The 19671-nt window shown below is 53.1% G+C and overlaps 1 protein-coding gene across 6 annotated transcripts in view; it reads left to right on the forward strand.

Annotated features, from left to right (window-relative positions):
- Positions 1–19671, forward strand: part of LOC116433441 (uncharacterized) — a 102524-nt gene that overhangs the window by 69538 nt on the left and 13315 nt on the right. For 5 of the 6 annotated variants that reach the window (XM_031991527.2, XM_076373234.1, XM_031991529.2 and 2 more), the window contains 2 exons: positions 16598–17242; positions 17671–18215. In XM_031991527.2, coding sequence (XP_031847387.2) covers positions 17070–17242; positions 17671–18215 — 718 coding nt within the window. In that variant the 5' untranslated portion in view covers positions 16598–17069. Of the gene's footprint in view, positions 1–15249; positions 15468–16597; positions 17243–17670; positions 18216–19671 lie in introns of those variants that run through there. The other variant, XM_031991532.2, reaches the window with a different exon arrangement.

Raw genomic sequence — 19671 nt, forward strand, 5'->3', positions numbered from 1 at the left:
CCGCGGCGTTTCCTCCAAATCTACACGTTCCTCGAACACTCTCTCTTCCTATCGTAATAATTCGCGTCGAACCTGTTTTCCAATGAATCGCGAACTATCCGACTGAATAACTCGATTCGCTGATGTAAGTGAAATATAAACGAACGAAAATCTCGTGAAACGCGCTCCTGCAGTATCCTCAGGAGAATAAAAGGAAGTCGGACTGCTCGGTAGTCCCAGCGTTAATCCAGCGAGGTTCGCACCGCAGACGAGCTCGAAGAAAATAGAATCCCGAGCGGGGAGGGCGTCGTGAATGGACCTTCTGTAACCCTGTCGCTCGAACGAGCGTCGCTCGCCGGGCAAGAAACAGCCGGACGCGATAAAACGAGGAACAAGACGCTCGGCGAGATATAAGGGGTGAACCTCGAAGAACAGCGGACGGAGCGGCGCGCGTTTCGTTCGATTTTCATCGAAATTGTCATGTTTCTCGAGCTGCTGAATCGAAAAATGTTCTCGAACGCGCAAGCTACGTTCGACATAAAATTTCCGTACGAATTAATTATTTCTCGAGTTCCGAGAAAATTCATGCAATTAAGCCCGCGAGCAGGGCGAAACCTTTCATGGGGAAGCGCGGAGAATCGCTTGTACAAACTGCTCGTTACGGAGAACGGTGTGTAACGATCGGATTAATGGCGCCCCGCGAGTGCTCTCGTCGCCGTCGGAACGACGAGAGCTTCTTAATCCGCAGTTACCGCGGCGAAACGTTCCGAGCGATCGAACCAGCTCGCTCCGCGACCATCGGGCAAGGAAAGTCGCGGGAACTATCGTCGCCCGACGAACGCGACAGTTGAAACGCGGCGACGACGCGTGCAGATGCGTATCGCGGCGCGAGAATGGAATCGGAGAAACGTCGGAGATGATTTAACCGCGTGGGAATCGTACGAAAATTCGTACAATGCCGCTCCAGTCCGATACGATCGCTCGTGGGAGACGGTTCGCGGAAAACGCCGGCAACGCCGTGGGATTTCTTTAATTACCGGCGAGCGGGACTCGTAAACTTCTGCGAGACGCTCGTTCCGCGAGCACGAGATGCGCTGGAGCCACGATTATTTATTTATATTATATTTCGTTTAATCGCGCGACCGACTGTCGGGGTAAATAGAAGCTCGACAAGGTGTCCCTCTAAACGTTTTTATAATTATATCCGAAGTTTCCGAACGCGGGGACTGGCAGTCCAATTAACCGAGGTCTTACCGTACTTCTAGCAGTAGGTTCACGGATTCTTATTCGGTTCATGCTGTTGCTCTTAGGAAAATCGAAGCTCGCTTGGAAGTCGCAGGTTTCTGTAAGAGGATAACCGAAGTTGCACGATAAAACCACTGTGTCTCTTCGTTTAAACTATATTTAATGCTATTTTACAGAAAACCTTCAGGTTTTTCAGCGATGCGTCTCGATCGCATCAATTCCTTACGACTGCCGTCTTTCGAAAGTTTCCGAACACGGGGACATGGCAGTCCAATTAACCGAGGTCTTACCGTACTTCTAGCACTAGGTTTACGTATTCTTATTGTTTTGAAAAATTGAGGCTCGCTCGCATCTTGGAACTCGCAGGTTTTTGTAAGGGGATAACCGAAGTTGGACAATAAGACCACTGTATCTCTTCGTTTAAATTATATTTAACACTATTTTACAAAAAACCACAGATTTTTCAGCGACGCTCGATCGCATCAATTCCTTTCGATCTCGTGTTTTCCGCCTCGATTCTCTTCTGGTTCTCCATTAGCTCTCACATATCTCTCCCATTCCATACAATTACGATACACGCTCGCGCGAATCTGAGAAACGCTCATGAAATTCAATACACGGTAAACCGGCGGGTCCCGCGAAGCGAGCGTCGAATCGCGGGGGGAGCCGAGCGACGCCGGAAGCGAGTGGAAGGGGACTCGCCGAAGAAATTATTAGCGTTGCTGAATTCGTCGGGGGTCGGAGCGTCGGTCGCGGCTGTTGTAACGGCGCGCAAAAGCGGCTCGAGCGGAGCACGATCGGCCGGGGAGGATCGGGGCGAGCGTAGTCTCTGCCCTCTCACCTCACAGCCGACTAGTTTTTCGTTAGCTCGTCGTCCCGTGAAATCCGTCACACCCTAGCTGCCTCTAGTCGACGAGGGCTCTCCTCTGCAGCGGTCCGTTCTCACCTGTACTCCCTCGCACTCGCTCCCTTTATCCTTCTCCCTCCCTCCGGCGGTCCGCTCGCGCGGCGCGGCCTGTACAGGGTGATTTGCAAACCGCCTGTCGGCGGCAATTAGCGTTCCAGCCTGTGTAGGTCACGGGGAACGCCGGGAAAGGCGAATTAGCGGGGACTGATGGAGTGGCTCTCGAAGAGAGCGCAAACAGTTTACCCGGCGAATCGTTCGTTCGATATAATCGGTCGTTCCCGTTCGTTTCCGAGGGTCTCCGCAGTGTTTGCGGACGGTTGTTCAGTTCTCCCCGAGTGTATACTAGCGTCTTCAGCCTGGAGCGTGCGTCTCGAGGCGACTGGCATCGGCCGGGCCCGAAGCTGCAGCCCCGGACCGGTTCGAGACTTTAATTCATGTCCTCCCCATAGACGAAGCTCGGCCAGGAAAGAGGGTGAGGGAGCCCAAGGAAGAGCAGCCTGTAGGGTAGAAGCTCCGTCCGGCGAGCGCCTGTGTGTCGTCCGTGTGTCGGACGCGCGCTTTGACGAGCAGAGGCGCGCACCGAGGTTCGAACCAGTCATTCACCGACCGCAAACGTTCTCGATTGGCCGTGCTCGCCGACCGAACAACTTGATTCAGAACGAGGTTAGCCGCGCCGCCCGCTTCAACGACGACACCGCCGGCTAAATCTTGAATGCATCGGCTGGCCTCGCGATCGCGCATGCCCCGGACGATCTCGCTCCCCGGCGTCTCCTCCCCCGAGCGCGGCTTCGCCGAGATAGACAACGCCAGAATGAATGGAACGAATCGACGCTGCACGGTGCAATACCGAGAGCCGATCCGACGCGGGAACGCGCTGCTCCCCAGGACCCAGGTACCGTTCGCGTTGCACGCGAATCAGCGGGGTGGATGGAACGCGGTTCTCACGGGTAACAGGTGTAGCAATCGTTGCTGCAAGCGGCGTAATAGCGTCTTTATTGCGCCATGAAGCTTAGAACTCCACGTCGCTCCGTTTTTCGAGCGGCACGAGCGTTCAGCTGGAAGCTGTCGTCGGTCGTTCGATTAGCGACGTTTCTCGAAGACGTACGATTAGTAGAAATGTTGAATGTTCGAATGTGAAAATTTTAATGAGCCGCGAAAACGGAAACTGCGAGTAACGTACTCCGATGGTTAAGAACCCTAATTTATTGTAACTTTCACCTGTTTTAACAATTTTTTCTATGTTTATTTGTAGTATCACAATTGTACCATTTAAAGGTAACGTTTCAATGACTCCCGAATATTCTTGAATAAATAGAGCGTCGTATTAAGCTGTAACTGAACGAACTAACGTCGACGTGAACCTCAAACTGAGAAACCAAGAACACTTCGCGAAGGGTTAAAGTGCGGAATTTCCGAAAGTTAAGGCTGTATAGAATGAAACTCACGACAGTGTGGCTTATAAATTTCAATGCTACACCATTCACGTCATCCCGCATCGCAATGAAAATGAACGCTGCAGCATTCACGTCCATGAACGTGTTAAGTCGTCTTACGTGCTCGCGGGACGTCGAGGTTCCTCCCTCGTTGCTCTTTGTAACTTAAATACATCAATATTCTATTTTCTACTTTACGTTCCACGTAACGCATAGTGCAGAACAGACGCGGGATAGCTGGGAGAAATGGAGTTGTAAAGTGCAACGCTGTCTTTCCTCGGAGGAAAGATGTTTCCCAGGGAAAATCGACGATTTTGCGGAGCGGGGTTCGTTCCTGCCCTCCGGGAGAACAATATCGCGGTTCCGAGGGATCGTTCTCGATCGAGAACCATGTCTGGGTTTATTATATCGGAATGGAATCGTCCTCGCACCTGTTACACGGTCCAATAGCCATAACAGTGCACGCCGTTCGTCCCAGGCGACGAGAATCGAAGGAGGAAACCCTTTCCCGAGTCGGATAGCTACACGATGCGCCGTCCCGCAGACCGAGGCAATTTCTGCCGCGGCGCGAAGCTGTTCGTTCCAGAAAAAAAGGAGCCGAGCTATTGTCGTCGCGTTAAAATAGACGGCAGCGATTGAGCGGCGCGCTGCCACTCGACCAGAGAGAAAGAGAGAGAGAGAGACAGAGAGAGAGAACCGTGCACGCGCGACCGGCTCCGTTACGTCACGGATCCTCCGCGCGTGCACTTACTCGCATGCATGGGAAAACGTTTTCAAAACAAACGAAAAAGACCGACCGGGAAATTTCTCGCCTTCCGCGGGAGACGAGGAATGAAAAAGGAACGACGAGATCGAGCATTGAACACTTCTTTTACAGATTGAAGCTTAACGCTCGATTTACGGGAATCGACTGTTTTAACCCTTCGCACTCCGACGTTTCTCACTAGAAATATTTCTACGTTTTCTGATCAGACGAAGACGATATTTTGTGGAACCAACTCGATGTGAAATTCACGCGAATTGATGGACAAAGATATTTTACGTCGATATTTCTCGGATTGATGCATTGTATGAAGTAGAGTATTAAATATCGAACGTTGTAGCTTCACTGTAAATCAAGTGGTGACAGAGTCACCTCCCGAGTGCAAAGGGTTAAATATCATTTAGTAACGGTTCAAGTTGCGTTGCGATACTTCGTTCTGAAGCTACAATTCTCGTTCATAGGAACATAGTTTTCTAGAGATAATAGAGCACAGTGCGGAAGAGACTCGTTTTGAGAACGGCAAGGATGACTTTAGTTTCCGTAGTCTATTTTGTTCTAACCGATGGAATTGAACAACAAACACGGACGGTGGCGGTTATGAAAAACACGAGGAAAAGCGTCCGAGTTTTTCCCCATCCGTCCGATGGACTTTACTACCGGACTAGTCGAGCTGACCTAGAAATGTATTTCGGAATTATCAAAACTGGAAGGATGCTCTTATGAAAAAATACAAACGAGGTCCGTATAATTGCATGAATATCTCAGTGCCAGACGCTTCGAACCTCGAGGAACACGTTTTTGTTTTCCAAGACGTTATGGGGAAATCACTGTGATCGCTCCATAGTTTCAGCGTTAATAAACGAAGTACCGTACGCATGTGCCAATATCCTCGAGGAGGTTAACCATCGGTAGTGTAAACGAAGAACCGACCGCACTCGCGGCGCAAAGATGAGGCGGAAGAGGGCCGGCCGCGAGAGATCGCGTCCCGATAAACGCGAGGAGCGATTTCGCGGCGCCGTAAAGTAAACGGCGCGTCGAGTGGCTCGCCGCGCCTCATCCCGTCGGAGTGGATGCTAAAACCGCTCTCCGACCGGAAAGAAGCGGCGCGGACGCCGGTATCGCGGCTCGCAAGCCGCGAGTCCGCCGATTTTTACGAGCTCCGGCCGGAGGAGTCCGCGTCGAAGTGAATTTCACGGTGTCCTGTCCGAGAGCCGAGGACTTCCAGCAGTCGAGGACGTTTCGCGGAGCGTTAAAGTTTAACGCGGCCGAGGGAGAGCCCTAGGCGACGCGGATACGCGCCGCGAGCCGTCGTAAAGCTGGAGATGGCCGTGTCGCTTGATACGGAACGTCGTTCGCCGCGTTTACGGGCGGCTCGTCGGTGTCGGTGGTAGTTGGCTGGGAAAGGGAGATCGGTCGGCCGATTTATGTCGGTCTAATTAGTTCGGGGTCCGCTAACTACCTCGGAGGATTCGGGGCTTCGGCGTCGCGCATGCAAATGTTGACCGACGGGAGCGCGCTCGGCTCTGTCGCCTCGAGGAGCACGGTTCGTCGATTCGGACGCGGACGGTATTAAAGTTCGAAAGCAATCGGTCGCTGCCGATTCGAAGGTGAGAGGCGAGTTCGTGATTTTCCGAGTCAGTCTTTGTTCGGAAGGCGAGTTCGTCGTTCGAGCAAATATTTTTGAACGGCGCGTCGTCGCGAAAGAGTCGCAGATGCACTCGGCTAGAGATTGTTTAACGAGTCGGGTGTCGGTAAACACGAAGAAAGCTCCGGTGCACTTGGCGGGAGGGGATGACCGAGCTTCTCCCTCTCTCCCTCTCTCTCTCCCTCTGTATTTACCTGTATCGTGTTATGCGCTCGGCAAGGTGTATTGGTAAACAGCGGAGAACAACGCGAGTGTACGTACGTGCGGGCTATGGTGGCGGAGCGGCGTCGGTGGTGGTGGCGGGTTAGACCCTATCGATCACGAGACCTCGTCCACGACACACGAGCCCCTGCCTACGAGCCCTCCTCGCCGGCGCAACCTATTTCTGCCGGCTTTAACCTGTTAACCGGGGAGCGACGAGTTAACTCGTCTATATTCTATTCGGCTCTATCTTCCCACCGTTTTTCGCCCGTTCCGCCGGCGTTCCGTCGAACTATCTCCGAGCTAATTATACCGCGCCGTCGATATCGGTGTTAATAACTTCGAAATCGCATCACGTCCCCGTCGTTCGGGCATTCGGAGCTTCGATCGCGCCGCGATCTTCGCTGATATTCGCCTCGCGTTCGGCACTGTCGCAATATCGCCCTCCCGGACGACGAAGCTGCCCGCGAGACTAAGAGCGAACTCGAGACTGGAACCGTCCGCAGCTGCGGAATTCCTTTGTTAATCCGATTCCTCGGCGTCGATTTCCGCGGGAGTACGTTTAACGGGCGAACATTCGGACGGGAGCGGATTTCAAGCACGATAAACTCGTAACTCGGCGAAAGCGACGGAATTTCGGATTGTTTTCGCGACGCGACTCCGGTTACGCGAGGGAAGTTGAGTCGCTCCAGCGTCGAGAGGAAACTTTTAAAGCTACCGTTCCTAAACCGCGGATCTTATCAGCGCCGCTTTCGATCGCAGTCGCGCGTTGGACCGCCGTGCGATTCGAACCGAACAATGCGTGCCCGCGGACAGGAAACTTTCGTTACGAGACTCGCGAGTGCAGAAGGAATAGAAATTGAAATCGTTGAAACTTCTCGGGAAGTTTCTTTCTCGGCGGATTCCCCGGGAACTCGGCGATATCCGATTTTTCGAGTGCCGTGCTCGAAGGAAGCCTCGATTAAGCTGCAACGCCGTTGGAAACGTTGGAATCGTGTTGGCAACGACGAGCCTAAATCGTTAACGAAGATAGAGGCGTCGACCGGGTACGTAACGCCGCCGCGATAACGCTTATCGAAGCGTTCGCGACCCAATTTGCGAACGTTCGGCGGAAAGAATCCGCCGCGAGGCAAGAACGACGAGCAGGAAGGAACGATCGATCTTCCGGGCGCAACGAAGCTCGCCGGCTGAGACGAGCGCGAAACGAATCGTCTGCGCCTCGATTTCCTTTGATCCCCGACTCTCCATTAACGCGGAGCCTCGAATCCTTTCATCGGATTCCGCTCCGCTGCGCGATCGAGAAAAAACGGAGATTCCTCGAGCGGTTCGACCGTTGAACCGTCGAGAAGTCGTATTGATCTCCCGGGAAGGAATATTATTAACGCGAAGGGTTAAACGTTATCAGTTCCCTCGAATCCAGGAGTGCCGCTCGATTTTCCTGTGTAACGAAGAGCTCTCGCCGCTGGGAAACGAGCGCCGTCGGATTTCCATTCGAACAAGATTAATACTCGATTCGAGGCTCGCGAATAACGCTGTTTACCGAGAAAATTCGCCGGTTAAAAGAATCGACGCGCCTCGGGGAACGACCGTCCGGACGGCGAAACTTTCGCGGCCTGTTTCGGATGATTGATAGCGTCGGCCATTATCCGTCGCGCGCCGCCGGGGAAAAAACGGGCCGCGGGAATAGAAAAAGTTCGAGCCCGGTTAACAAGGAAGACATGAATTTCCCATACTTCCGCTGGATCCTCCCGTTTAATTACCCGCGGCGCGCGCGTTGATTATGCTTTATACCGCGGCGCATTAACGGTAATTGGGAATTACTGCCGGCGACGTCGTCTCCGCGGATCTTGAACTCTTCGCCGCTTTGCCTAACTCGAGAACCGCGCTGCTCGCGAACGCAAATCGCTTCGCGTCGAATGCGAGTTCTATCGGTCAGCCATCGTCTCCTCTCTCGTTATTTTTCGTGCTAATTACAGCTATCTTATCGGAACCAGCTCTTCCGAGCAACGACTCGTCGCGACGCGGACATTCGAACGAGAGGCGAATGAGACTCGCTCGAGGGAAAGTTGCCTGGAAACTCCGCGCGTGCGGCCGTCGAGTAAACATCGTAAACACCGGATACACGTTACAACGACGACTCGAGGTAATTTCTCGCTAGGACATGCCCCGGGCGACTGCCGCGTTCGCCGGCCGGTTAATAATATTTCGTGGCGTCATCCGCGCGACGGTTACTCCCAGCAACTTTCGATCGCGGCGAAACTTTCGTCGCCTCCGATTCCGTTCGCTCGAGCCGTCGTTTCGTTAATTCCCGATCTCCTTCGCGGAGGGGCAGGCTAAACGCTCCGTCGATTAATTCCCCGGGCGCATTAACAGTCTCGGCGGGGGTCGAGCGGCGAGCGGGGTCCGTTCGAGAGCTTCCGAGCGCACCGTAGGCTTTCACGCGGCCGTACCTGTTTATCACGGTGACCCGTCTCATTGTAAATCCATAATGCATCGGGAAACTATCGGCCGCGACGGGGACGCGCTCTCTTCTCCTCTTCATCCCGTATCGACCCGCCGAGCCGAGTCGACGCGAATCAACGGCGATTTTGGAATAATCGAGATATCGGTTCCGACTCGGATTTCCCCGTGAATCCCGCTGCAGCCGTCGACCGTGACGGAATAATACGCGACAGCTGCTCGAGGCTGCGAGCCGCGACTAGTCGTAACGAGTACACGCGTGGGAAACTGTCCCGGCTCGGGAAGAATTCCGCTCCGGCCGAGAGCGACGGCTCGATCGCTATGACATTCGATGATTAGCTGTGTTGCACGGCACGCTGGAGCACTCCCGAAAAGAGGCTGGGATCTGGAAGCATTGCTTATGTTGGAAGGAAACCGATTCAGGCGTTGGAGATTCGGAAGATGTATTTTGGGCAGCGCGAAAGAAGGTGAGAAGAGATATCACCAGTACATTGAGGAACAAAACTTTATTCCAATGTTTCACGTATCGAGGCATTAAGCGGGGAAGTAGGGTTTTCCCAATTTTTGGGAAATTTTTGGGAAATTGAAAGATTAGATTGAGACACCGTAGACTGTGTCACCTTTCGCGCTCCCCAAAATACATCCTCCGAATCTCCAGCGCCCCTTCTTTCGGTTTCCTTCCTACAAATTAACGCTTTGAGAGGTGACTGTCAGTCATCGCTCGATTTGACACAGTAAAACTATAGACTGTGATATTTATGTTAAACCTTGTATAATGCCTCGATACGTGAAACATTGGAATAAAGCTTTGTTCCTCAATGTACTGATTTCTCTTCGAATTAGTCTCAGAGAACGTCTTCGCCTAAAGAAATGGTAAATATTTCTACTAAGAAACATCCGAGTGCAAAGGGTTAATTCGAAACATTAGAAGAATGCACACAGAATACTCCATATTCACGTTTTACATATCATTAGCTTAGACGCGTAAATACACTGATACGAATGAGCTTATCGAAATGAGTCAGATCTCGTTCAATCGTCGAGAACAATAGGCGAGAGAGGAGTCCGGAGCGGGCCGATGGTGTGTATCGGGCCTAAGGCTCCGGCGATCGATCATCGGCGGGATGCAAACCGAGAGAGCAGGGGACAAGACGTTTATCCGGGCTCGGGCTAACGTAATTTCCATCGGGTTTTCAATGGAGGAGAAGAAGAGGAAGAAGCTTCTGGGACAACAAAGCCGGCGCTCGTGATAAAAAAGTAATGTCTCCGAGGCTGGGCGCCGGGGACGCGAGGGGGACGCGTAATGGAGGGCAGAGGCGGACGTCATTTTCGTAAATGGCCGGCGCATTCTCGGAATATCGGCCGAATCGGGATGCGATGCAGCTCCTCGTCGATACCGGGGACAAACACACGTAAACCTGAACACGCACGCACGCACGCACGCTTGAACACCTCCGAGAATCCAGAGGGCGGTTTCACTTCCGATCTCTTCCCGACTTTTTGCTCGCGTCTTTCGATCCGTCGATCGACCGCACACCTGTGGACAAAACCGAAGATTTTTTCATTTGCGTAATGAGTTAAGTAGTTTGTGCTAGGGAAAATGATCTTGATTCTGTAGGGCTAAAATAAAAACTTGTCGAACGGGGCCGAGTACCCGAAATTCGTGACGAAGGATGCACCGCGGATCCTCGCGATATCGGGCTGCGAGGCACGTTCGATCGGGAACGCTCGCTGATTACGCCCGACCGACAGGCGGATCGGCAAGCCGACGAGGAACGCTTCCGCGACCGTGAATCGCTGCTCGTTACGACGAGCGGGTGCGTCATTCGCTTCCCTCGTCGAGAAATCTTCGACGAATCACTTTCAAGAATATTCGTAGATAATTGTAGGTTTGCCTTTATCGTAGATTCTGTAGGGCTAAAATAAAAACTAAGTCCGTAGTCAGGTTAAATATATTTATTACGCGATGTGGCTCTAACGAACGGCGACTAACTGCTTTTCCTCAGTTGCTTTTCTAAAAAGGAAAACTCTTCGGACGAGTACGTGACCCAGGTCCTGGTGGTCCCCTTGGTCATGAATTAGTCAATGGGCCTGGACCGTCTCTCAGGCCCCAAGTATCGACATACAAAAGGGCGAACCGTCTGCATTATCAAGTTTTGTTACTGTAACTCCTGTGTCGTGCACTTTGCTCTAATAAATCCCTCTACGCTCCCTCCAAGCCGCCTCCGTCGAAGTTCACCCGATCGATCCGAATCGAGAGAGCACAGGATCGTCCCAGCAACGGGATCGATCGGCAATTTTCCTGTCCGCGTCGATCCCCCGAGCTCCGTTGTCTCGCACGACCAGCGCCTCGTCTCGCATGCTCGAATCCGTTCGACGAACGGTTCGGAAGAGACCGGTCGACGCACGGTGAACCGGAATCGTAAAAAACCGGACGTAACGCGAAGTCGTTCGCATCGAAAATCGAGCGGAATCGCGAGGAACTTAGATGTCTGGCGCGAAGAGCGTATAAAAATGCTTCGGACCAAGGTGGTCAGATTTCTTTTATTTTAGTAGCCCTACGATAAGATCGCTAATTACAATAACAACTAGGAGGAACACTTACGCTCAGATTGCAGTTCTACATTGGTTCGGCGAGACAAAGATTTTAACGGTTAATTGAAAGGCGCGAGAAAGTTCGGAAACAAGTGAAATAATTCAATCGAAACCCGAGCTCCGACACGTCGTAAACACACCGAAGAGTCCCGGCCTGAAAACCGGGATGAAGTTCTGATATTCCCCGAAAAGCATCCCGCCCGACCGAGTTCGTTAACTTATTCCGGGAAAGTTTCCCTCTAAGCGGTGGTCGATCGAGATATCGATGGTCCCGCGGCGAAACGAGGGGAACGCGAAGGCGGCACGCGTCCCGCGGCTTCTAATTCCGATGCTAATTGACGCGTTGCACGCGCTCGTTGATCGTTAAACGACGCGCCGCGAATAGTTAAACGAAAATTATGGGGCAACGGGATCGCGATAACGGATGCCTCGCGTCCCGGCTGACCCGCCCACGTTCCATCGGGATTCTTAATCTCTGATTATTAATCCTTGTTATATTAAACCTCTCCACTCGGGGGGTGACTCTCAGTCGCCACGTGATTCGACGCAGTGAAACTAGAAAATATGATATTTAATGTTGAACTTATAATGCCTCGACACGTGAAATATTCGAATAAAATAGCTTTGTTCCTCAATGTACTGGTGATTTCTCTTATTAGTCTCAAAGAACATCGCCTCGTAAAAAAATGTTAAATATTTCTAGTAAAAAACATCCGAGTGCAAAGGATAGTTCCAGGCGAGAAATGATTTCCGTCTCTTGACCAACAACCACCTCCCATCGATTTTCTGTAGTTCCATGGGAAACGTCCCTTGAAAGCTGATTTTCTTCGAGTTAGTTTCACAAGATAACGTCTTTGTTTTATGAAAAAATCGTTAATAATCTCTAGTGAGAAACTTCTGAGTGCAAAGGGTTAATCCTCCTTACTCGCGAGCTTTGCTCGATCGGCGCGTTTTCCTGAAAAAACGTTCTCCCTTGTGTTAATTCGCGAGATCTCTATAACCGAGCGGTACGGGTGCTCTCCGATCTCCTCGTTCTTCCATGTTTTACGCAGAATCGAATCGAGACATCGACGGGAGCATAGAAACCGGATATCCTCTCGGTTTCCAGCGGCGTCGGTCGGCTCTCCGCGTTCCCGCCGCGCTGTAATCACGTTCGATCGGAGGAAATTCATTCGACGGCGACGCGGGCGGTCGGACGAACGCGACCGAGACGTTACGTCGTAATCGTTAATTAATTAAGCGATGAACCCGCGCGGCGCCACGCACGGGGAGCCGGCCTCGCGTTGGGAATCGACGCCGCGATCGCCGGGAGGCCGCGTAATTGCGCCCGGATCCCCCGGCACCGAAATCTGATAAACGCGAGCAGATTTATCTCGCGCTCCTTCCCGTCTCTGTTACACGCGGAACAACGAACATTTCATTAGCGAGCGCCGCTCGCAACGCTCGCAACGCGCCCGGTTTAATCGTGTTATGCTCCGCACCGATTCGATTACCGGATCAACAAATTACCGTGTCGTCCCGCGCGCGGCTAATTCGGCCAATTAACCGGACAATTCCCGGCGACGCTCCTCGCCGTCTTATTCGGCCGGCGTTCTTGAAAAACCCGCCGCTCGCCGGAGATTATGCAGGGAAAGGTAGCTGCCGTTCTCGAGTTTCATTATGAAATCCGACGCCATTCTTCGCCGAGGTTCGCGCGGTGAAGCATCGTCGCGTGTACTCGGAAAGAATACCGACGTACGTTAAGAGCTGATAGCCGCGTGTCCGATTACTCCGGCCTGACAACCGTGAAGGGGCTCGAATAGATATCCTAATTTCGCAAATTTGCGGTGAAAGCTGTATTCTTCGCTTCTGACGCAGATTACGCGGTGGAAAGTGGGAAAAGGGTTTTGAAGGATCTGTAGTTCACTTTGTACTTGTTCGTTTCATGTTTATACAAGAATGTGGTATTATTAGTATTTAAAATATGTTTTATTTTAAAAACACAGGAATAGATAATTGAATAAAATAAATAGAAACGATATAGCTGGCAGTGTACAGATCTTTTCTCTTCATAAGCATTCTTCTTACTCACACTTGCATCAAATTCTCAAACACACCGCACTCTCACCACGCACTCATCATCCTCGCATCCTTCGGAAAAACCCAGCAACCCCTGGGCCTGGTCTCCACGAGTCCTTCCTCTTTTATGGCGCTTGGAACACTCGCTGTCCCACTGTCTTAGAACCACGATACTACAAGAATACACAAGAATACGCCATAAACGATAACAATAACGACAGCAATAGCAACAATCGCAAGTTGCTCCACGCATTCTCCATTCTAAAACAGATTGTCACGACCCCCTTGCCAGACGCGAACAGCCGATTTTCGTGTTACGAACGACGCAATCGCGCTTAGATCGGCTGCCGATCCCAACGCGATAACGTCGAACTCGCAGCATTGGGAGAACCCAAGGTGTCCGCGTCTCGAGGCAGTAACAAAGTTCGCGTTATCGCGTCAGAACGAAACCGTGCTGCAGGAAGGTGACCCGCAGTCGAATCTCGAGTTCCGTCCACGGACGACCGCGCTGTCCGCCGGCATTCTCGTGCGAGACGCGTAACAGTCGAAACGGTTGCTCGGAATTAAGGATAGACACAGGGGCGCGGGAGACAGTCGCTTTCGTCGTCGAAGGTATTTATTTTGGTTCATCGATTTCCCGGGGCACGACGTGTGAAAAGGTAGTGGCACAGCCTGTATGTACGCAAACAGCCCCAGGCTGGCTGATTTTCATGTTACAATGCAGTCGCACAGATCAGCTGCAGATCGCAACGCGATTACGTCGGACGCGCAACATCGGGAGAACCCAAGGTGTCCGAAGCCTCGAACAGCTACCTGGCCAGCTGCTCTAAGCCATTAGCACCTTCGTTCATGGGTGATCCGAAGAAATTCACACCGAAAGAGAACCCCAGGGCTCCCCGCGCCGAGGGCCGGCCGCACGCACGGTGCCCGTCGATTCCCGCGGTGACAGGTAGTCGTCGCGCGGTATGCAGGACAGTAGGTCGACATCCTCTCGTTCGTTTCTTCTCTCCTTTGTCCCCGCCGTCTCGCAGTCTCGGGCTCTGCCCCGGTCCGAGCGTGTAATATTTTAACGATGCAACGACCGCGCGGGAACAGCCATTAGCCGGCCGCCTCCTCGATCGAGCGGGCGAGCGAGCGAGAGGGGAAACGATCGGGACCGGATGCGTCGTCTCTCGCGTAGCATCCGCGGCGCGATATGTAGCGCAGAGTTTTCTTTCGCGCCGCGCCGGGAAAGTTGCGACAGGTGGCCGATCGGTGTAACCGTGGCCGGCGTAATTGTCGCGCGCCTCTCGAAACCGTTTACTTTCTTCGTTTTCGCGCGGCCTCCGCCTCGCCCCGTTTCACCCGGCCCGCTCGTCCGAGAGATCCCGGCGCTCTTTGCGCCAGCCTCGTTTCCCTAAGTGTCCATTATTTCCATTTTCCGAGCCAGCTACCTCCTCGGCTTTGTCCATCTCTCTTTCCCGACTCGCAAGAATGTTCCTCGTTTTTCTTTGAACGCTCCGACGTGAACTCTCGTTGAAGGCGCTCGCTTCTCTCGCGTCACGCTACTCGCCGAATATTCCTGTTCCGAATGAAATTCAGAAACCTCGTACAGGAGCGTCCCGGCTAAACGATTAATCAGCGATCGTCTCGCGAACGTGTTTGTCGGCGACTTTCGCTTTCCCTGCGACGACGAAACGCGACTCCGCGACTCGCCGCGCGGATCCTAGAGCAACAAGAGGTTCTTGACCGCAGAGGAGATCGCGAGAGAGATCCCCGTGGGGTTGATATTCGCGCGGATTGAACCGTTTCCCACCAGCAGCCGCGCGATCTCTCGTGAGAGCCATCCACGCGATTCCTCGCGCTTCCACCTCCATCCGGTCGAGCTCAGAGGGGCCGCCTGCCCCGCGTACTCTCGTTGGCCGGGAGCCGAGCAAGGATTTCGTTGTTCGCGCGTCTCGCAGACATGCCGGATCAGCCGGGATTCACGGCCGCCGAAAAATCTCTCTCGCCCCGTCGCGTATCCGCCGCGCGTCTCCGTCGAGACGGCCGAGCTTAGCGTCCGTTCCGCGGCGAGCCGAGTGCTCCGGGCTCGACGGACCTCGGGAATCGAGTCCTGCGCGAGTTGTGACTGTTCGTGGTGCACCGGCGACCGTTACCCTGCCGACCAACGAGACACGACGCTCGTCGGACGAGAAATAGGTAATTATCCTCGATGCTTTCCGCGCAACCGGTTAAAATTCAGAACGGAGACGCGGCGCTCTGCCGAGCGACACGGAGCGTGTGCGTGTTCATGCAAATTTTGATATCGTCTCTGCAGAAGCGCCGAGGAGTCCGCTGATTAGCATAGATAGCAATATTTAAACGCGAAGTTGCTCGCCGCGTCGAAGATAGCTGCATATTTATATGTAGCCGGCGACATTATGCGCTTGGTAGTGTCCTCGCTTCGGGAAACGCGATGGGAGCTTGAAAGCAGAGCAGAACTTCCGAAGATAACGGAAGATTCGGATGAAAGTATCTCTTATTAGATTCTCTAATCTTCCTGTGGAAACTCCAACACAGTCTGTTGAGCTTTCAATCGATTTATTCTAAACCAATTTCATCATTCATTTTCCAGGGCATCTGTTCCCTTTCGGTAATTGCAAAAGAATCCGGTCGTTCCGACCTATTTAGTAGTTCCAGTGTTAATGATCGTTCTACAATGCCGCGTCTGACCGATACGGGCGAATCTACTGGAACCTCCGGTGCACCGTGCCCGCTGCGTTTTCCGGCCGATGAATCGAATTTAACCCTTTGAACTCTGTAGGCTCCGATATCGCACCAGTTATGATATTAAATATTTCAATCGATCTTGAAGAAACCACCCTGAAATTATTCGATTCTCCACGCATCCAAATTTTCTACCAAGGCGAACAAAAGATCAATTTCTCATTTTCGCTTTGAGTACTATAAAAATTAGTTGCGGTTGCTGATAGATTACAAAGGAGATTGAGATTAGATTATAAAGGAGACTCTCGGAAAAATTCCAGTCGCGAGTAGGCTTCGTTTAATTTGAAACTCGGTGAACCGTATATTTGGATGGTCTCGACGCACGGAAAATCATCGACGATGAATCAACGACATTTCCATCGCGATTCGTTCGATACCACGGTTTCCCGGACGACTCTATCTTGAAAACTGCCGGAAACCTTCCGGGAAATCCCCGAGATCGCTTGTGCACCGTCGCGGAAGGGAAAGCGGTGGTCCATCGAGGCGTGACGCGGCGCGCCGCGACGAGACCACCCCGCGGGACGGGGGAAGGAAGCGGCTCACCCAAATTGTTCCTTTCGCAGGTCCATCTCTGCGCGAGAAGAAGAAGCAGAGGAAGAAGAAGTGGGCCGGTCGGGCCCGAGGCTATAGGCCAGCCCGAGTTTCGTGCCGGGCGAGATCTTCCCGCTGGGCGGACGGAGAGAGGGCGAGAGCGACGGAGATCCTGCTCTCTCGCCGGGCCTCGTGCTCCGGGATGATTCATCCGACCGCTTAGCGAGCGAGCAGCGCGCGCGGTTCGCCGGGAAACGAGAAGTCCGCCGGAGAGACGGAGCGAGGCGGACGTCGGATAAGATTGAGCAATTGTCGAGAAAGCGTTCGACACCGCGAGCCATAGGAGAGCGTAGATCATCCTGCTGCCACGGAGCGGAAACCATCAATTTCGGAGCTCCGATGAATCGAGCGACGCGGGAGGAGACTGTCCAGTAAGGGTTGCTCCCAGCAATCTCCCAGCTAGCTCGGGGACAAGATCGCGCAGGAATATTTCAACGAGCCGAGATGAGCAGAAGAACGGCGCCGGCAGCCGCGCTGAACTCCTGCGAGCGGATCAGGCCGGAGCGGCCCAGGAACCCCATCCAGAGGCTAGTATGGGGCCCCGGCTCGCAGTTCCAGGTGGGCAAGCTCGGCCTGCAGGAGGACGAAGGCTCTAACCCGCGGATGGCGCTGAGGAGGTACGTAAACGTCGAATCGATGGGAGTCCTCCCTCGCCGCGTCCCGCCGGCCGTTTGCCGGTCGAACGGATGAATTGCGAGACGCGTAATCGGCCATTGAACGGCCGCTAATCGAGTATGCGCATAATCGGGTTTGTTCCGCGTTCGCGGCGCCGGCGAACCGAGGAGAGCCCGGGACGCGGATTTCGAATGCGTTTGAGCCGATAAATCGTCCGTCGTCGCTCGTACGGTTCGCGCCGCGGGAGAATTCGCCTCTGTCGATCGATTAGCGGGGAATCGAGTTAGCGATATATTCTGAGCGCATTCCGGACATTAACTCGGATAATCCGCGACGATAAATAGCGGATTAAACCGCGACGAGGGACCCGCGGACCGCGTCGATCCCTGTTTCTAGAAGGACGATCTATCGAGAGGTTTCCTTTGAACAGTCTGCTGCGGTTGTACGAGGGAAGGCAGTACCGAGAGGCCGCCGGGCTGCTCGCGAAGCTGCCGCACTACACCCTGAAGGCCACCCTGCCGGACATCCCCGTGGACCTGTTGATCGAGACGCTGCCGCACAGCCTGGCCCTGCTGGAGGCGCTGTACGCGCGACTGGCGGAGCTGAACGTCAACGACGCGAAGATCCTCCGCGTCGAGCAGGTGCTCTGGAAGATCGTGCACCTGATCTCGACCAGCCAGGACCACTTCCGCCTGAGGATCTGGTGCAAGCTGCTGGCCGCGGTCGGCAGGCTGGCTCCCAACGCCAGGAACACGCTGCTGGCTAGGAAGAGAGCGCTGGAGAGGGCCGTCGAGGGGCTGGGCAAGCACGGCCTCGTGCCCTCCTCGCAGTCCGGCAATTCCGACGCGGTCACCGCGCCGAATCTGCTCCCTCTGCCGACGGTGCTCAAGGAGGAGCTGGAGAACAGGATCGACGCGTACAAGCTGGCCGTGCACAAGATCGAGAGCTTCGGGAAGCACGCCAGGACGCACAAAGGTAGGCTCCTCTCGGGAGGACACCGAGAAACTCGCGGAATCGCGGGCGAGAGAAAGTCCGAAAGTTCACGCGACACCCGATCGGATGTGCCGTTCCCGATCCGATTACCTTCGTCTGATGTCGGCGGGACGCGCGACCGTCTCGCTCGTCCTTTCGCGTCGCTCCGGGCCAGTTCCACTTAGCCGGGTCGGGCGGATCGGCGCTGTTAGAGAGAACCGATCGACGAGGAGGAGGTTCGTCTGGGAATCGATAGACTCTCGAAAGTTTCCGGTACTCTGCGTTCTCTTTATCTGTGAACGCGGACTACAACGTCGAATGCTGGGCGGAGGTTGCGGTTATTCGATGTTTCGCTATCGGTGAAAGACTTTCCTGCACGCAGATTACTCCCAGAAGTCGACTAACTATCGGGCGAGCCATTAACTTCGTCGCTGCAAGAAACCGGCGTGTACCGCTGTGACGATCGACGTTCGATCTCGTCGGGATTCCCCGAGGTATCGAATTTTCTCGCGTTCACACGGAGAATCCGGTTACATTCCTCGTTCGACCGTTGTTCCTCGGATGTTCCGGGAATGAGGCGCATCAGACGAACGCAAGGAAAAGAGATGGTCGTATTTGAGAAAGTTCACGGCGAGATTCGTTTTGATTCGAATCGACGGCGAATTTCTCGCGATTCAGGATTAATTCGGCCCTCGAATTGCTGGATAATTGAACGAACGGGCGGGTGGGCCGCGTATAAAAGCATGAAACCGGGCTCGACCGGGAGCGCCCGAGCGGGAAAGAGAAATGGAATTATTCGCTCGCGACTCCGTTCGACGAATTATCAGCGAATCGATCGGACGGCCGGAAATTGCCGATTTCTCGGGGCCCGGTCCTGTCGTCGCGTTTTTTAGCGTGCTTTGGAACCAATCGATGACGAAGAATGACAATTCGTGGACGACCTCCTTCGTTATTCGAGCCTCTCGGGGTCACGCCGCGGTCATCGGTGTCGATGGTTAACCTCTTGAGCTGCTTTCGCTATGAAATCGCTAACGTCTTGTACATCGATCTCGTTCCAGTACAAAACGATTAATAAACACGGTCAGTGCCAGAGGTCAACCGCGAACCAATCGTCTTAACGCTGTTTCTAAGGGTGTCAAAGGACACCTGAAATTTTAACCCTTTGCACTCGAGAATTATTTCGCTAGATATATTCCTGATTTTCTAGTGAAATATCAATGATATGTTTCATAATTAGTATTAATATAGATAACATAGAAATTAAGGGATAGAACTATTCTATTTTAACGTATCATGGATAATTACGTTAAATGGATTTTAATATTGAATATCAGACTTTAAATAGATAAAGGCGTTTATTTTCAAAAAATGTTCCCCCAGCCTTACATAGTTTGGTTAGGTCTTGGTTAGGTCAAGAAACTTTTTATACAAGGTTTAACATTAAATATCACAGTCTATA

The sequence above is a fragment of the Nomia melanderi genome, chromosome 13 (assembly GCF_051020985.1).
Source record: "Nomia melanderi isolate GNS246 chromosome 13, iyNomMela1, whole genome shotgun sequence".
NCBI classification, from domain to species: Eukaryota; Metazoa; Arthropoda; class Insecta; order Hymenoptera; family Halictidae; genus Nomia; species Nomia melanderi.